We start from the raw sequence: 15,101 nt of genomic DNA, 5'->3' as shown, positions 1-15,101 counted from the left end.
CTGTCAACAGATTGTTCAATGATTACATCTTGAGTTTTATCTTTTTCTGTTAATAATTAAAATATAGAGCTTGATTAATATGGGTAGGTAACTATATAGTATTATGCATTATTGTACTAAAACAATTCAAAAATAAATAACAGCATTATTTATTAATTTACTAGATAGATCATTGAAATTAAATACAGATATTTAGGTAGGTAGGTATACTTGAAATTTATATTATTAATTTACTTATTTAACATTTTGTAAATTGCCAGCTAAAGACAAACGGGATAGGTAACGATATGGTAATAATATGGAGTCTGTGAAACCTAGTTTTTTAAAATTTAATTTTAAGGGACGTTATACTCAAATTTTTATGAAAATATAACAATAAACCTTAAAAAGTTAAAAACAAAATAAAAATATTAACTAAGAACTAACTAACTACCTCTCCACCTATTACAGTTTAAAATGTTTATTAATAATAATATTACCTATATAAACAATTAAAATATTATAATTTATAAAGAGAATAGATACAATAAAATATAAATATATAATAATAGGTACATACCTTTTGTACATGTTGATGTAAAAAAATGTTTTATGTTACAACTACTGTTAACTTTAATTTTTTTGTTTTTACACGCTTGTACGTGTCGATTCCAATTTGTTTGGTTTAATGTTCCTCTCTCTTTTGAACAAAAACAACAAACGTGGGAGTCCATTATACAACGTATAAATGAAAATTACGATGATAAAATATTATACGAAAATTTAACGATCGAATAGTACAGACAAGACGATTAGACGAACGACGAACAACGCACTAATGCACTATTGCACTAAACAATAATAATATAATAATAATATAGCCACACACACGACACACATTATGTCATTATGTATTATTGTGGTCTGAGTCTCCGAATAACAGTCTTCTTATCTGATAGTTATTCTGTTATTCGATTTTGTGTAAAATACGTCCGAGACGTCCGTGTATGGTATATTAATAGCATTTATTATTTTATTTACTGAAGACCCCGACGCGCGAAGACCATCAGCCAGAGGCCGTACGGCGTACTACGACCCGCCCTGTCAAGTATCTATTGAATGCTATTTTAGAATAAGATTATATTTATTGTTTAAACATTGAAATATCACAGATTAATAGTTATATGTTCGAAATGTCTTTATAATATGTCTCATAAATGATAAATGATAAATCAATAAATCATACATACCGAAAATTATAATTAAGCATTAATTATTACATCTTGCTTACCTACTTAATAGCGGTATATAAATATGTATTATGTAAATATATGATATATCTCTAATAATTAATATTAAAACATAAATAAAAAAGATGTTTCTAAAAGGCTGCGTGGGCTCATTGATAATTTAATTATTTTAATATTTGTATAAGATGTGATTTGCATATTATATATAATAAAATCACTTTTAAACACTGAAAAATATTTAGCTTCAGATTCAGATGTTTTTAATACCTACCAAATAGATTGATAGATAGTATAAATTATGTGCATTTATGAGGACAGAAAATGTCAACGTATCTCTCTATCCCTCTATCGCATATTCGCATCATAAAATCCTATTGTCTACTGATTGGATATGGTTGTCCCGTAATTAGTATATCTTTAAGATTTACAAACTAGAGTATCAATACTGTAAAATGTAAATGTATACACACCCCGACACCCGTTCACACAAGACCCAATCACCCGACACCCACCACCCACCTATTAAAATACTGGGGCGAATCGCCCCATAAATATACGTGTTCGGCGCCACTGCTATGTAAGTATGATCTACTTCAATTTCAGCATTAAGATTTTTGTTTCTGTACTTCCATGGACACTTTACTTCAACGGTATAATTAGAGCCTACTAGTCCATCTGGCGATGCTCCTAAAAGTCCACTATTTGAAAGCCATAATCCAGTTGGAATCACCTCTACATTTTCTTCTTGTTTAAGTACATCTATAGCGGAACTTTCATTAGAGATTCCCCATTGTATGGAATGTATACCACTAAGGTTAGTATCATTGCTTAATGATTTAAATAAAGATTTTGAAAATTTATCTTTTTTAGAGGCTGCTAGGACTTTTCCAAAGTGGCTAGCAGTAAGTCTATTTTTCCTATACTTAAACCAAAGGTCATTATTAATTTGTCCAACAGTATCTTTAGCTATCTGAATAATTGATACATCTGTCACATAGATCTTAGTTTGAACATAATTTTTAAGAGCAACAAAATCCTTTGATTTTACTAAATATTGACATCTTTTGTCGAGAATAAGACTTTCAATAGAGTCAACTAAAAGATTTTCGGAAGTAATTGATTCGTTTTCGGACTGTAATAACCAAGAAAATCCAACAGGGACTGATAAACTCATTAAAGTCTCTCTAAAGTTATCAAAATCTACATTTGAAACACTTATATCCGAACATGGTATACAATTATATATTTGATTAATTGATTTAATTTCACCTAATGTATTGTTTTTCCTAGCACTCCAGGAACAAGCTGTATCCGTGGAGCTCAAATTATAGTGGGTATATATTGCTAATGCTGCAATATGATGGCAAATAAGTGTACCTCTAGGGCAAGAACACTGTGCATCAGCAATACATCCATCTTTTAAAAAAAGTTTTACATTATAAGGGTTGTTGCGCATACTAGGTTTTATCTCACCAACAATTATTCCTAAACTTGGATCTGCTTGAAATTTTAAAATATGGCTATCCTTATAAGCTATTTCACCACGTTTGAGTTGTTTTATGTTTTCTTTAAAGTATTCCGATATTGAAGTTATTGACAATAAATGATTACTAGCCATTAGAATCGATTAAATATGAGTATTAAGTAGGTAAAACAGCAATAAGAAACGTAAAATCGTTTAAAATGAAAGTATAAAACAAATAAAAGTTAAAGTTTAAACTTTTAAGCATTTAAACCACAACTTTATTCAAATTCTTTTCAAGTGTATGCTTCTCAGATAGTATGAAATGTTTGTTTGGATCCAATGGATAGTTTGATAAGGATTGATAACAATTTGTGACGTAACACTAATCGTCCGTATTATCTCAAATCGAACTATGTAAAAAACAGTGTGAAAAATATGAACAAGAAATCAAGAAACTTAAGAATATGCTTTATTTCCGAAATGTGACAAAAAAGATAATAGAACAACGTGAATGTGAACGTGAACGTGAAAATCAACAACGACAACGTAAAAACACTAAACGTCGACGTGAACATAATTAATTGATTTACGTAGTTATGTTGTTATGCTTAAATGTATGTTTTAATGTTTCGATGTTTAAAAATTTTTATTTTTTATTATAATAAATAATAGAAATGGAAAATTTTAAAGCATCTTTAAATAAATGCGGCAACACTGAATATGATTTTGTAAAATTAGATACATTAGAACAAGGAAAAAAATATGAGGTGACTTTTTTCGAATATTTTGATACAGAGCATGGTAAAACAATAACTGTTGTATTAGATAATAAAATTAGAGTATTTTTACCAAATAGATATTTAGATAATGATGAAATGATAGATGAAAATATATCGTTATATAAAAATATGAAAACAAAATTTAATCTTATTTATAAAGGAATGAAAAAATTAAACAGGAAAATCAATGCATTTGATTGATTTTGAATAAATTAGAAAAAAAATATATAAACTTTTATAAATGGTATTTGACTCATGATAAAAAGATAATAGTACAAAATTACGTATTTATATCATAGACATATTAATATTATTATGTCATATTAATATGATATTAATTATAACCACGACTTAAGATAGTATCTTAAATCATGATTATAACCATTAGTCATCGACATCAATCTTTTTTTTTCTACGAGTGTAATGATTGTATTAACGTCTATAGTAACGTCATTAAAATGTCGTCGTTCGTGCCTTTAGATAATATGAGTAATTCAACTAATTCCAGTGACGAAGGACCTAACTGCGCAAAGAAGGCAAAATCAAAATGCATTAATGCAATTCCAAAAGTTTTTGGACTTAAAGCCTCATAAAATTCTCCACCCTTCACAAACCAGATGGTTGTCATTAGAAGCTGTAATTAAAAGAATTATTGAACAATGGGCTGCTTTACGGTTGTATTTCACTGACACCTATTTGGAACAAAAACTTCATACCACTGAATTTATATTTAATTCACTTAATGACCCTTTCATGAAGCTATATTTTTACTTCTTGTCTTGGATACTTCCAAAATTTACAGAACTTAATAAATATTTTCAAACCGAGAGAGTGGTCATTACAGATATACACTATACACGAAAAAATAAGATTGTTATACACTACAATTCTATTAAGTTTTATGAAAAGAGACTATGTCTTAAGAACCGATCTGTCAAGTATTCAACCTAATAACGGCCAACATCACATTTTTGACTCCCAAATGTACCTTGGAGTAATGGTTCAGGAACATATTAATAAAAATAACCTAATTAAAAATAAAGAAAAGCTTAAGTATTTTTACAACCATTGCAGACAATTTCTACAGACATCTGCTATGGAAATTAAAAAACGCTATGATATGAATGATCAAGTACTAAGTAAAATATCTATTCTTAGTGCTAAAAATTCACTTTCAAATGCATTTCGAGATGAGAATCCGAGTATTTTACCATTAGTTACCTACATGAAAAGAGCTGTACCTATTAAGGAAAATGAAGATTATAATGAAATTATTCAAAAACTCGATGATCAATGGAGAGCACTGCCAATGTCATTACATCTTCCACCAGAATCTATTACTAATTTACAATATTCTAATGATGATCCCGACGTACTATGGTAAACATATTAATTTTAGACTCAAAATATATCATTTAAATTAAGTAACTTAAATTATTTTTTAATGTTTAGGTCATATCTTAAAAAATACGGAAAAGACTTGAATGAATTCCAAGAACTTTCTGACTTTGCTTTAGCAGTATTATGTCTTCCTGTTTCAAATGCTGACTGTGAAAGGGTCTTTTCCAACGTCAACAACATCAAAACCAAATCTAGGAATAAGCTTCTTACAGACACAATTAACGGTAACTTATTAACAAAACAATGTGTTAAAGGGGGACATTTTGAAACAAAAAATAGCATTAAGTTTACTCCAACAAAACCCATGTTTAATAAAATGACTAGTTCTATATTATACTCTAACAATACTCAAGAGCCATATTTAGAACTAGATATATTTTTTGGGGATGTTTAATCAAATAAATTGTCTGCTGTTAGATCTTTATAATTACCTAGTGATAATTAATTAGGTAATTGTTTTATTGTTTAGAAATATAGTGTTATAAATTGATATTTTGTTATGTTATATCAAAGCAAAGAGATGATTATTTAATTTGTATATAGTTTATACTTTTATAATTTGTGTTAATTAATGAAAAGAAAGACTAAATTGTTTTATTGTTAAAGTATAGTGTTATAAATTGATATTTTATTATGTTATATCAAAGCAAAGAGGTGATTATTTAGTTTGTATATTGTTTATACTTTTATAATTTGTGATAATTAATGAAAAGAAAGACTAAATTGTTTTATTGTTAAAGTATAGTGTTATAAATTTCAAGGTTTTTAAACGTCAAGTTGACGTCTGATATAAGTTTAGTTAAAATAATTTTAATTTCGGAAACAAGCATTCTTCCAACTGTTTTTCTGTTTCAGTCGTTTGAATAAAAGTCGCTATATACTTGTAGCAACAGCAGCTAAAACTTCATTACTTGAGTTCATTCTAACGTTTATTCAACAAATACTAGGTATAACCATAATATAATATACTTAAACGTAAAATAGAAATAGAAAATTTTAAATTTAAATACAATTTTGAAAATAATCGTTATCGCATAAAATTAACTGGTAACCATTTTTACATTGATAACTGATACAAATAAATGAAGGTGTTCTGAAATAAAGTGATTTTTACTGATTTCATGTATCATACAGTATTTCCATCAAGAATTGCAGCGTTGCATTACCGAAGGCGCAATTAAGTTCCTCAATTTGATATTATCAATAGTATCCCATTTGATTGATTATATGAATTGTGTTTGCATTGGAATCATGAAAAAGCTGTTAATGTTTTGGAATGGGGGGGTTAAAAGACACAAGTTGACCCTTCCTAATAATTTGATATCAGCTTTGGATGAAAAGTTGAATGACATTGGTCAATATATACCTGTGGAGTTCCAGAGAGCACCAAATGTTAATAGCCGACAACATCCTATCAGAGATGCCAGTCGTTGGAAGGCTACAGAATTAAGGCAAATTCTTTTATATACTGGTATGGTTGTTTTTCGGGATATTGTTAGCAAAGAAGTATATGAAAATTTCTTAGTATTATGTGTTGCTATTAGACTACTCTCAACAAATAATATTTCGTCCGACATTAACAATTATGCAAAATCACTTTTAAATCATTTTATAATATCGTTTGCTAATATTTATGGTAAATCATATATGTCGCATAACGTTCACATTATTCAACATTTAGCAGATGATGTTAAAAAGTATGGATCATTAAATAACTTTTCAGCATTTGAATTTGAAAGTTATATGCAACCAATGAAAAAAAAAAATTAGAATTGGTGTTAAACCATTGCAACAATTGATAAGGCGATATTCTGAAGATAGAATTTTCTTCTCAAAGAAAGAAGAACTAAACAAACATATTGGACCTCTCAGTGTACAATGCAAATTTAAAATCAGACCGACTACCACAGATGGATGTGAACCATATTATGCAGGATGGAGAACTTACAAATTTGTATTAAAAATAAATAAAGCAGACAATTGTGTTAGAATGATAAATGGTGATATTGTTATTATTGAAAATATTGTAACATCAAAATTCAATGAAAACATATTGATAGTTGGGAGAAAATTTGAGAAACTTGAAAATTTTTTTAATATACCTTGTCTTTCGAAATTATTAAACATAAAAGCAGCGTCAGAATTAAGTCACCTTCAGTCCTGGATGTTAAATAATATCAAGGACAAAATGATGCATTTACCAGTTGATAATAAAGCATCAATAATTATACTTTTATTGCATTTGCAGTAAAGTGTATTCATCTTATGTATATATGTATAAACTATGAAGTATATAGATTTAAATATTATTTAATGAAAATAATAATAATGGTAATAATAAGAAGTTTTTTTAAACAATATTATATATTTATGCTAATTAAATTGTTGGTTTTAACTAACTATTTAGGTCATCTTCGTCTGTTGTGATGTTTACTTCTACCAACGAAGTTCAGCATGTTCCGGATAATTGGTTGGTTGTTACTGATAAGTGCTGGTTTCCTTATTTAAAAGTGGATTGTGAAGAGAAATTTCTTTCTGCGGCTCAAATAAGCAAAATGATTAAAAAATGCAGTGCAGTACAAAATAATGAAGATGGCACTATACACCAAATTACCAAAATTGCTGGATCATTTTGTAAGTAAAATAAATTAGTAAATTAGTAAAATATAAATTATGACATTTTTAAATGTTTTTTTAATCAGATAAAGAAAAACTGGCTAGGAGTACAAGTAAAGTTTGGTCAGAACAGTCTTCTGAAAGTGAAGAAGACATACCATCAAAAAAAAAAAATGTATGTCAAGTGTTAATAATGATATTACTTCAGAACTTCCAAATATACCAATGTTTCCATTGTTAAATTCCAACACAAGTTAGTATTATAACAATAATATTTGTTAATCACACTTATAAGGTTAAAAAAATATATATTATTTTTTATTTATTCAAGCCGATTCAAATATCATAACTAATGAAACATATGAAATATCCGCCATAACAAGTGCGAACGATGACTGCAGTACTGTTACAAAAAACCATTCAACTTATATTATAAATGATTCACTTGAAATGACAACTGCAACCAGCTCAAATACTACAGGTTTGTTATCATCATTCAATGTAGTTTTTATGTAATTATTTTGATAAGTATACTTTGCTTAACAAATTGTAACTTTTAACTTTATCATAATAGGTAAAAATATGATTTTAAGTAATAATTTGGATGTAAGTGAAATAACAATGGACACTAATGATGATGATGTAGAAAAACTCACTGAGTTTATTAATGCAGCCACTAATACAGATTTTTTAGTTGAAGATATTGATTTTACTACTTCTCTGCCTACTACAACTGCTGGTGTCCTTAGTGATTCTTTAGAAACAAAAAAAGGTTTACATTTATATTTATATTTTTACATTTAGATAATTTCTTTATTTGACAATTTTGAAATATTTATTTTTATTTTAGACTGCAGTTGTGATAATTCAAAATTAATAACTATTATTGAAAAAAATAATAAATATTACAAATCTGCTCTTAAGGAAATGTCACTTCAAATGATTTTATTGACTAATTCAAATGCTCGACTCTGTAAAGGGTTTGAAAATATGGACAATAAATTACAAGCAATGATGAAATCAGATTCTAGAGTAAGGGCACTGGCTCTTCCAAATCCAATAATTCCAACAGTGTTTCTTAGCATTTTGCCAGTCAAATCATTAGATGAATTAGATATAGTTGAAGCGCTTTTGTCAGTTGAAAACACTGAGTATTTGTTACATAAAGAAAGTTTAGTAAGTCAGATGATCATGATTTGATCACTTGATTATTTTAAATCCTTACTTTAAATAACTTTATTAATCAAAAAATCGATGTTTGTTACAGAAAAGTTATATTCTTATGAAAGTAGGATCACTCAATTTAAGTTCTGCTATTAGAGAAGCTGTAAACTTATGTTTTAATTATACGATATTGGGTCACTTTAGTTATAAGGGAAAAACAAAACGGAAATTTATTGACTTAGAGCTATTTTCTGTTATATATGGTAAATTGTATAGTTATATATAATTATTATAATATATAAATAAACCAATAAGTAATTTAATTTATTTTGACTAATTTAGAATCATTGTCCGGCTATCTCGATACACCTTTGAACCAAAAAAAATTTTCAACGGTGCTGGACAACTATTTGAGGCATGCACCTAAAGTGATTGCTCATGATGAGTGATTCTATTTTTAAAATAATAATCTATACTGAATATGTAAAGGTATTACTTTTCAGTTTTATAGTTATTGTTTTTATTTTATGCTTATATCCTATTTGTATATTAAATGAACCAGAATTTTAGTTTTTTGTTATTACTAAAAATTTGATTTTATATTATTCAATTTATTGTATTATTTGATTTAGACATAATCTATATAGAATACACTATTTAAGATCATTGGTACCAGGCACGTCTAAAGGATTTTATTTTTATTTTTGTGGGTGAGGAGTTAAAGAAGCAAGGAATCTGGAGTTTGAACAAGTGTTTACATACTTAAAAAAATGTTGATGATGATTAACAATTTTAATAAAAAAATAAATAAATTTTTAAACTTAAATTAATTACAAGAAGTGTCTTTTTGGGGAGATGTAGGGATAGCATGATTTCAAGTGTGTATAGGTACATTGTATATATAATATATAAAGTTAATAAATTAAACTTATTTAGTAAGAATTATTGTTTAGTTAATTCTAAGTCATTTGTATGAAAAATTAAGAGTTATATAATTACACCTATATAGGGTTGGTTGTTGATTACACCAAAACACGGAAAATGCACCGTTATATAATGATACAAAAAACAGTAATTTAAACGACAAATGCTATGCACTATCATTACACAATTAATTAGGGATAGTTTTGGTGCAGTAATACTGTTATTGAACCCAACGTTGAACTCTAAGTGCACTATTAATGTGGATACTTATTTGTGCAATAACACGATTATTGAACCGACGGTTGCACTCAAAAACCACAGTGCAACCCATGTAAAAATTCGGTATTCAAAATGACCAAAAACACCATGCACATTATAATAGGTATAGTTACTGCATTATGAACATTAATCAATAATTTTAACGGTATGTGAACCAGATATTCACCGTGCCTTGAACCATAGAATTACTGATTGGTGAGCACATTTGCTGCACCGAAAATGATTATCGGGACGTACCTACCATTGACGACTTAACACAAAACACAACTCATTAACATGTATACTAATTATACAAGTTATCCTAAATTCCTAATACATACATACATAAATACATACTTACATACCGTTAAAATTATTGATTAATGTTCATAATGCAGTAACTATACCTATTATAATGTATTTTTACCCTGTACAGATTAATACAAATAAGTTTAATTAACAACAATTTCTGTTGAAATATAAATTATATTGATTATACATATTTAACATAAAACATATCATCAATATCTTTAAAAATGAAAATAAATTATATAATTATAGGAATGAATAATATTGTAATATGGATAATGTGTATATATAAATATATATATTATACATTATATATACATAAATATAATGTAATGTAATGTAATATAAATATGTGATAATAATAATAATACATTTATTAGTGAATAATATAATTATTGATGAATAATACCGTAAGACGTATAAATATAATTATTAATACTGTAAAAAACATATTAATGAATAATACAGTAGGACATATGAATATAATATTATGAATACCGTAAAAACATATAAATAATAGATACTACACCGAATGCATATAATGTAAAATTCAAAAAAAATCCCAAGACGAGGTGAAAAAAACACGTTACAATACCAAACGGCACGCTCTTTCAATATTATTAAATACGGCCACAGTGAGCGACGGTATGTCATAAGTTATTTTTATTACCTCGTCGGGATTTTCAGATTTTTTAACGATTTTGAAGGTGAATAAGGAGGAGGAGACTGAGTTGCGGTTTTGGACATTATCAAATATGATGAAACACACCGCCGATTGTTTGCAAAACGAACAATCGGTGGTGTTTTTCAATTTCATCAAACAAATGAGACACATTGCGTGTCCACAACTCGTACTGAAACACATGTCCAGCACGTCTCGCTGCTCCATACATATTAAGCAGTTGGTTTTCTTTGTCAAAAAATCGCTAAGATGATCTTCTGCATGCTTTAGGGGTACTGATGTTTCCTCCATGGACACGGCCACTGCGCTGATGAAATTGTCTTCCCAATCTTCGTCATCGTCGTCAATATACCCGGCAGGGTACCGGTTGTTGGGTTCCGCCATCGGTCTTGTCGGCATCGGCGCCGGTGAAATGGTCGGCTGTGAGTCTTGCATCATACGTAACTCGCCCAATAACTGAAATTTAATTTGATATGATTTATTATTGATGTGAAACATCTATAGCCTCACGTAAAACAAGTTTCTAATATTGCATTTAATATGCAGTAGATTATTAGTTTTGTATTAATATTTGTGGTGTTTATTTTTCTTTTTAACTATTTAATATAATACGGATATCGGTACAGCATTTTAGTATAAACTGTTATATTGAAAATCATATTATTTGCATTTTCATGTGTGAGTAACTCAAACAATTACTATTATTATATATATCAAGTGCAAGTATACGTAGTTTTTGAAATCATAATATATTGGGTGCGTATTTTATTGTGTGTTGGATTTCTGAGTAACTCTGATCGCGGACAAGAGTCACCTCGCGCGCCGCGACCACCCCCCCCCCCCCCCCCCCGACTAAGCGTAGACCGAAAGATAACTCATGAATTATTACTTTTAGGTAAAAAAGTGTAAGGATAATTTTTAGACAATTATTACTTGAAATAAATGTCTATTAAATAAACAGTCGTTATTTTCTGGAAAAAATCATAATATTTTGTTTTATCATTATTCTATATTTAATTTATATCGAGTTTATATCTAAGAAATTCGAATACACAGACAAAAACCGTGCTAAACGACAAAAATTAAAAATAAATAAATAAATTTTATCTAAACATTTCAACTATTGTTTGAAATAAAAAAATGTCACTGTGAAAAAATCGATTCAAGTAAAATATCTCTCGAAATAATTTTATATATAAGATCTAATTAAAAATTAAAAATAAATACCGTATTTTAAACATCTCTATGTATAATAATTTCATGTACTCACGTTTACAACATAATCATTATCGGTGCTTGCCGTGGCAGTGGTGGTGCCGTTGATAGTCGTGTCTGGTGCTGATGTGTGGGCCGTGATGTCATTTTTATACCGTAACTCAGGCATGAGTTTGGTATAAATCCATTTAGACAGTGCCAAACCCTTGGCTTTATCCACGCACCGTCCAATCAACTGGTATATTTTAGGTTCCGCGTAAAACGTAGAACCGTGTAAAACCTTAACAAATGGGTCGTCATGGAAACGTGTCTGGATGAAGGGGATATTGCATATTTCATGTATACTCTGAGCGTTGACGAGATATTCCCGTTCAATACCTAATTCATGTAAACAAGTATTTTAAATTATATTTGTACACAGAATAGATATACGACACGAACGGTGATTAAAAAATATAATAGTTAACATATTTTTTAAAAAAACTATTCGATTTGTCAATCATCTATACAAATTTATTATAATGATACACATCATAACATTCATAACACATTCGATAAATGAAAACATACCTTTTCTATAAATATAAACGCCGACGTTGAACACCGCAGCACCGTATTTGAAATCATAAACTAAGCCAACAGAATTTCCTCGTGCAGCGTTCATTTTGAGAATTACGATTACTCGGACTGGTCGGACGGTATTAATCGGTATGTAAGCAGTTGTAACCGCCGTACACGATTTTATAAAACATCTCTTTTACTGGTGGGGGTGATCGGGATCCCTCACTGCGTGCATTCCCACTGGCTTGCTGTTGAGCCACGCAGTTTTACCACTACTATGGTGAAATATACCTAAATGTATATTATATATTTCGTATTTCAAAAACGCGTCTCACGGCAAAAAACCGAGACTTGGAGAACGCGCACAGTAACAGCAAAAATACGAAAAAACGCGTTTTTGGTGTTCCTACGCGCGCACGCCGTTCTCGACGCGCGTACCGATTTTTCGATAACGCGTAGCAAACGGCGCGAGACTATATTACCTGTAGGCGGTGGTCGAAAAAAACCAAAAAAAACTCATCTCATATTTCCATCTGTTAATAATTAATGTCATAGTTATTTTCTGAACACACACACACACACACACACACACACACACACTGATACTGATCAGTACTGTTACTGATAAGTGCAGGTTTCCTTATTTAAAAGTGGATTGTGAAGAGAAATTTCTTAAGAGTATTAATCAGGCATTTCAGTGCCGGATTAACGTATAGGCAGGGTAGGCACGTGCCTAGGGCTAGATAAAAGTGGCCGTCAGAGGGGGCTATTTTTTTTCATAGTGGCACTGTGTCAGTTTATCCGGGCGTTTGTGGCGAATGTCTTAAATCTTATTAATAATTAATCTTAAATATGGTTTTTGATTACGTCTGCAGCAGTGCAGCAGTTACGATAACGATACAGATAATTGATAATAATTATACCAATAAACCACGGTTATATTAAACCGTGCTAAAAACCTTGATTTGTAGGTACCAGTGGTTCCACGGTCTTTATTGTTATCATGAATTTACCTAACCTAACCTTTTTTATAGTAGTTCATGATTGTAATTGATGAGTGTTTATCACTGATAATTTAATATGATAATCGATAATGTGTATTATAATATTATCAATAATGTTTTGTGATAAATTATTAATTTTGATTTTCTTATTTAACGTTCGTGAAATTTGTTTGTTGGTGACTGATGTCTGATTTTAATTTTTAATACTACCTACAACTACCAATTCGATACAAGTAAGTTATAACTTATATCATGTAAATTGTGCTATTGTACATAATACATTTCAATTAAATTTTGCTTATGCTTATACTTATACGCTTATTCAACCATTATAATCAATGTTTTTCAAACTAGATATTTTCTTTAGATACATTTATCTAAGTGTCACTCAACACTGATTATAATTTTTAATAATTTTTATGGTGTATTGAACTTATTGCTTGCTTGTAGATCATAGTTTTTAACAATATGAGTGCACCAAAAAAGTTCCCAAGTGGGAATCAAATAAGACAAAAAAAAAAAAGAAAAAGATGAAGAAATAAAACATATAATTAATACAAATCAAAAATTGACTTCTTTTTTTATTACCAAAAGTTCTGACAGCCCATCTGTTTCTTCACAAAAAAATGAACAAAATATTGAATCTATTGATTCAATTGAAAATAATGAAGACAAACTAAAAATTACTCCTGATATTGTTTCTAAAACTTGTGAAAATCAGATTATAAATTTGAAAGATCCAGTTGAATGGAAATCTGATAATTATCATCAGGATTACATAGCGAAAAATGGTTATGTTCAAAATATAGATTGTAATTTTTCATTATCTTCTAGAATGTATGGTAATATCAATAGATTTTGTTCAAAAACATTTTTCATTAAAAAACTTGAAAATAAAGAAATTGTTCATCGTAAGTGGCTGATTTATTCTCCAAAAATTGGTTGTCTATTTTGTGCACCATGTAGATTGTTTGGGAGTGATACGCAATTCGGTTCTAATGAAGGCTTCAATGATTGGAAAAATGCATCTGAACGTCTAACTTCTCATGAACAATCAAAAGAACATAAGACTAATATTTTAAATTTTATGAGCCGACAAAAGCTTGTTGGAAGAATAGATCAGGAATTAACAGAACAAGTAGAAAGTGAAACAAACTATTGGAAGGCGGTGGTCGAAAAAACCCAAAAAAAACTCATCTCATATTTCCATCTGTTAATAATTAATGTCATAGTTATTTTCTGAATACACACAGACACACACACACACACACACACACACACACACACACACACACACACACACACACACACACACACACACACACACATACACACACACACATCCCTTTGATATGGTGAGAGATCCATATGGAAAACATGACCATAAGAGATCCAGCCGTTAAAAGCATTATATTTGAATTGGAGTAAGCGCAAATCTTTTTTTAAAATACATAAATCATTAAACTAAAATAAAATTACAAAAACACTTGATTT

The 15,101-nt window shown here is 29.0% G+C and overlaps 3 protein-coding genes across 3 annotated transcripts; 2 read left to right on the top strand and 1 right to left on the bottom strand.

Moving 5' to 3' along the window:
- The first annotated feature begins 4,593 nt into the window (after positions 1-4,593).
- Positions 4,594-5,268, top strand: LOC149059655 (uncharacterized). The gene is made up of 2 exons (XM_089225318.1): positions 4,594-4,853; positions 4,926-5,268. Exons 1-2 carry the CDS (start codon positions 4,594-4,596, stop codon positions 5,266-5,268), a joined length of 603 nt encoding a protein of 200 aa, XP_089081444.1.
- A 3,081-nt stretch (positions 5,269-8,349) lies between these two features.
- Positions 8,350-9,357, top strand: LOC149059654 (uncharacterized). Its single transcript, XM_089218141.1, has 3 exons — positions 8,350-8,666; positions 8,758-8,917; positions 8,997-9,357. Exons 1-3 carry the CDS (start codon positions 8,418-8,420, stop codon positions 9,101-9,103), a joined length of 516 nt encoding a protein of 171 aa, XP_089074267.1. The 5' UTR covers positions 8,350-8,417; the 3' UTR covers positions 9,104-9,357.
- A 1,206-nt stretch (positions 9,358-10,563) lies between these two features.
- LOC149059653 (uncharacterized) lies at positions 10,564-12,282 on the bottom strand. Its single transcript, XM_089217763.1, has 2 exons — positions 12,098-12,282; positions 10,564-11,283 (listed from the first exon to the last, which is right to left on the bottom strand). Exons 1-2 carry the CDS (start codon positions 12,209-12,211, stop codon positions 10,732-10,734), a joined length of 666 nt encoding a protein of 221 aa, XP_089073889.1. The 5' UTR covers positions 12,212-12,282; the 3' UTR covers positions 10,564-10,731.
- Between the last annotated feature and the right edge of the window lie 2,819 nt (positions 12,283-15,101).

Source organism: Diuraphis noxia, unplaced genomic scaffold (genome assembly GCF_037042655.1).
Source record: "Diuraphis noxia isolate RWA-SAM2 unplaced genomic scaffold, SU_Dnox_SAM2 contig0001, whole genome shotgun sequence".
Lineage (NCBI taxonomy): Eukaryota > Metazoa > Arthropoda > Insecta > Hemiptera > Aphididae > Diuraphis > Diuraphis noxia.
Note: the sequence above shows the minus strand (reverse complement) of the source record. Positions and strands in the feature narration are given on the sequence as shown.

What these genes read in the sequence shown, in the direction of transcription:
- LOC149059655 (XM_089225318.1), top strand. Translation starts at nt 4,594, where the DNA reads ATGAATGATCAAGTACTAAGTAAAATATCTATTCTTAGTGCTAAAAAT. An exon ending in GATGATCCCGACGTACTATG is followed by an intron (nt 4,854 to 4,925) that starts GTAAACATATTA and finishes TTTAATGTTTAG; the next exon opens with GTCATATCTTAAAAAATACG.
- LOC149059654 (XM_089218141.1), top strand. Translation starts at nt 8,418, where the DNA reads ATGTCACTTCAAATGATTTTATTGACTAATTCAAATGCTCGACTCTGT. An exon ending in TGTTACATAAAGAAAGTTTA is followed by an intron (nt 8,667 to 8,757) that starts GTAAGTCAGATG and finishes TGTTTGTTACAG; the next exon opens with AAAAGTTATATTCTTATGAA. An exon ending in GCTATTTTCTGTTATATATG is followed by an intron (nt 8,918 to 8,996) that starts GTAAATTGTATA and finishes TGACTAATTTAG; the next exon opens with AATCATTGTCCGGCTATCTC.
- LOC149059653 (XM_089217763.1), bottom strand. Translation starts at nt 12,211, where the DNA reads ATGCCTGAGTTACGGTATAAAAATGACATCACGGCCCACACATCAGCA. An exon ending in ATAATGATTATGTTGTAAAC is followed by an intron (nt 11,284 to 12,097) that starts GTGAGTACATGA and finishes ATTAAATTTCAG; the next exon opens with TTATTGGGCGAGTTACGTAT.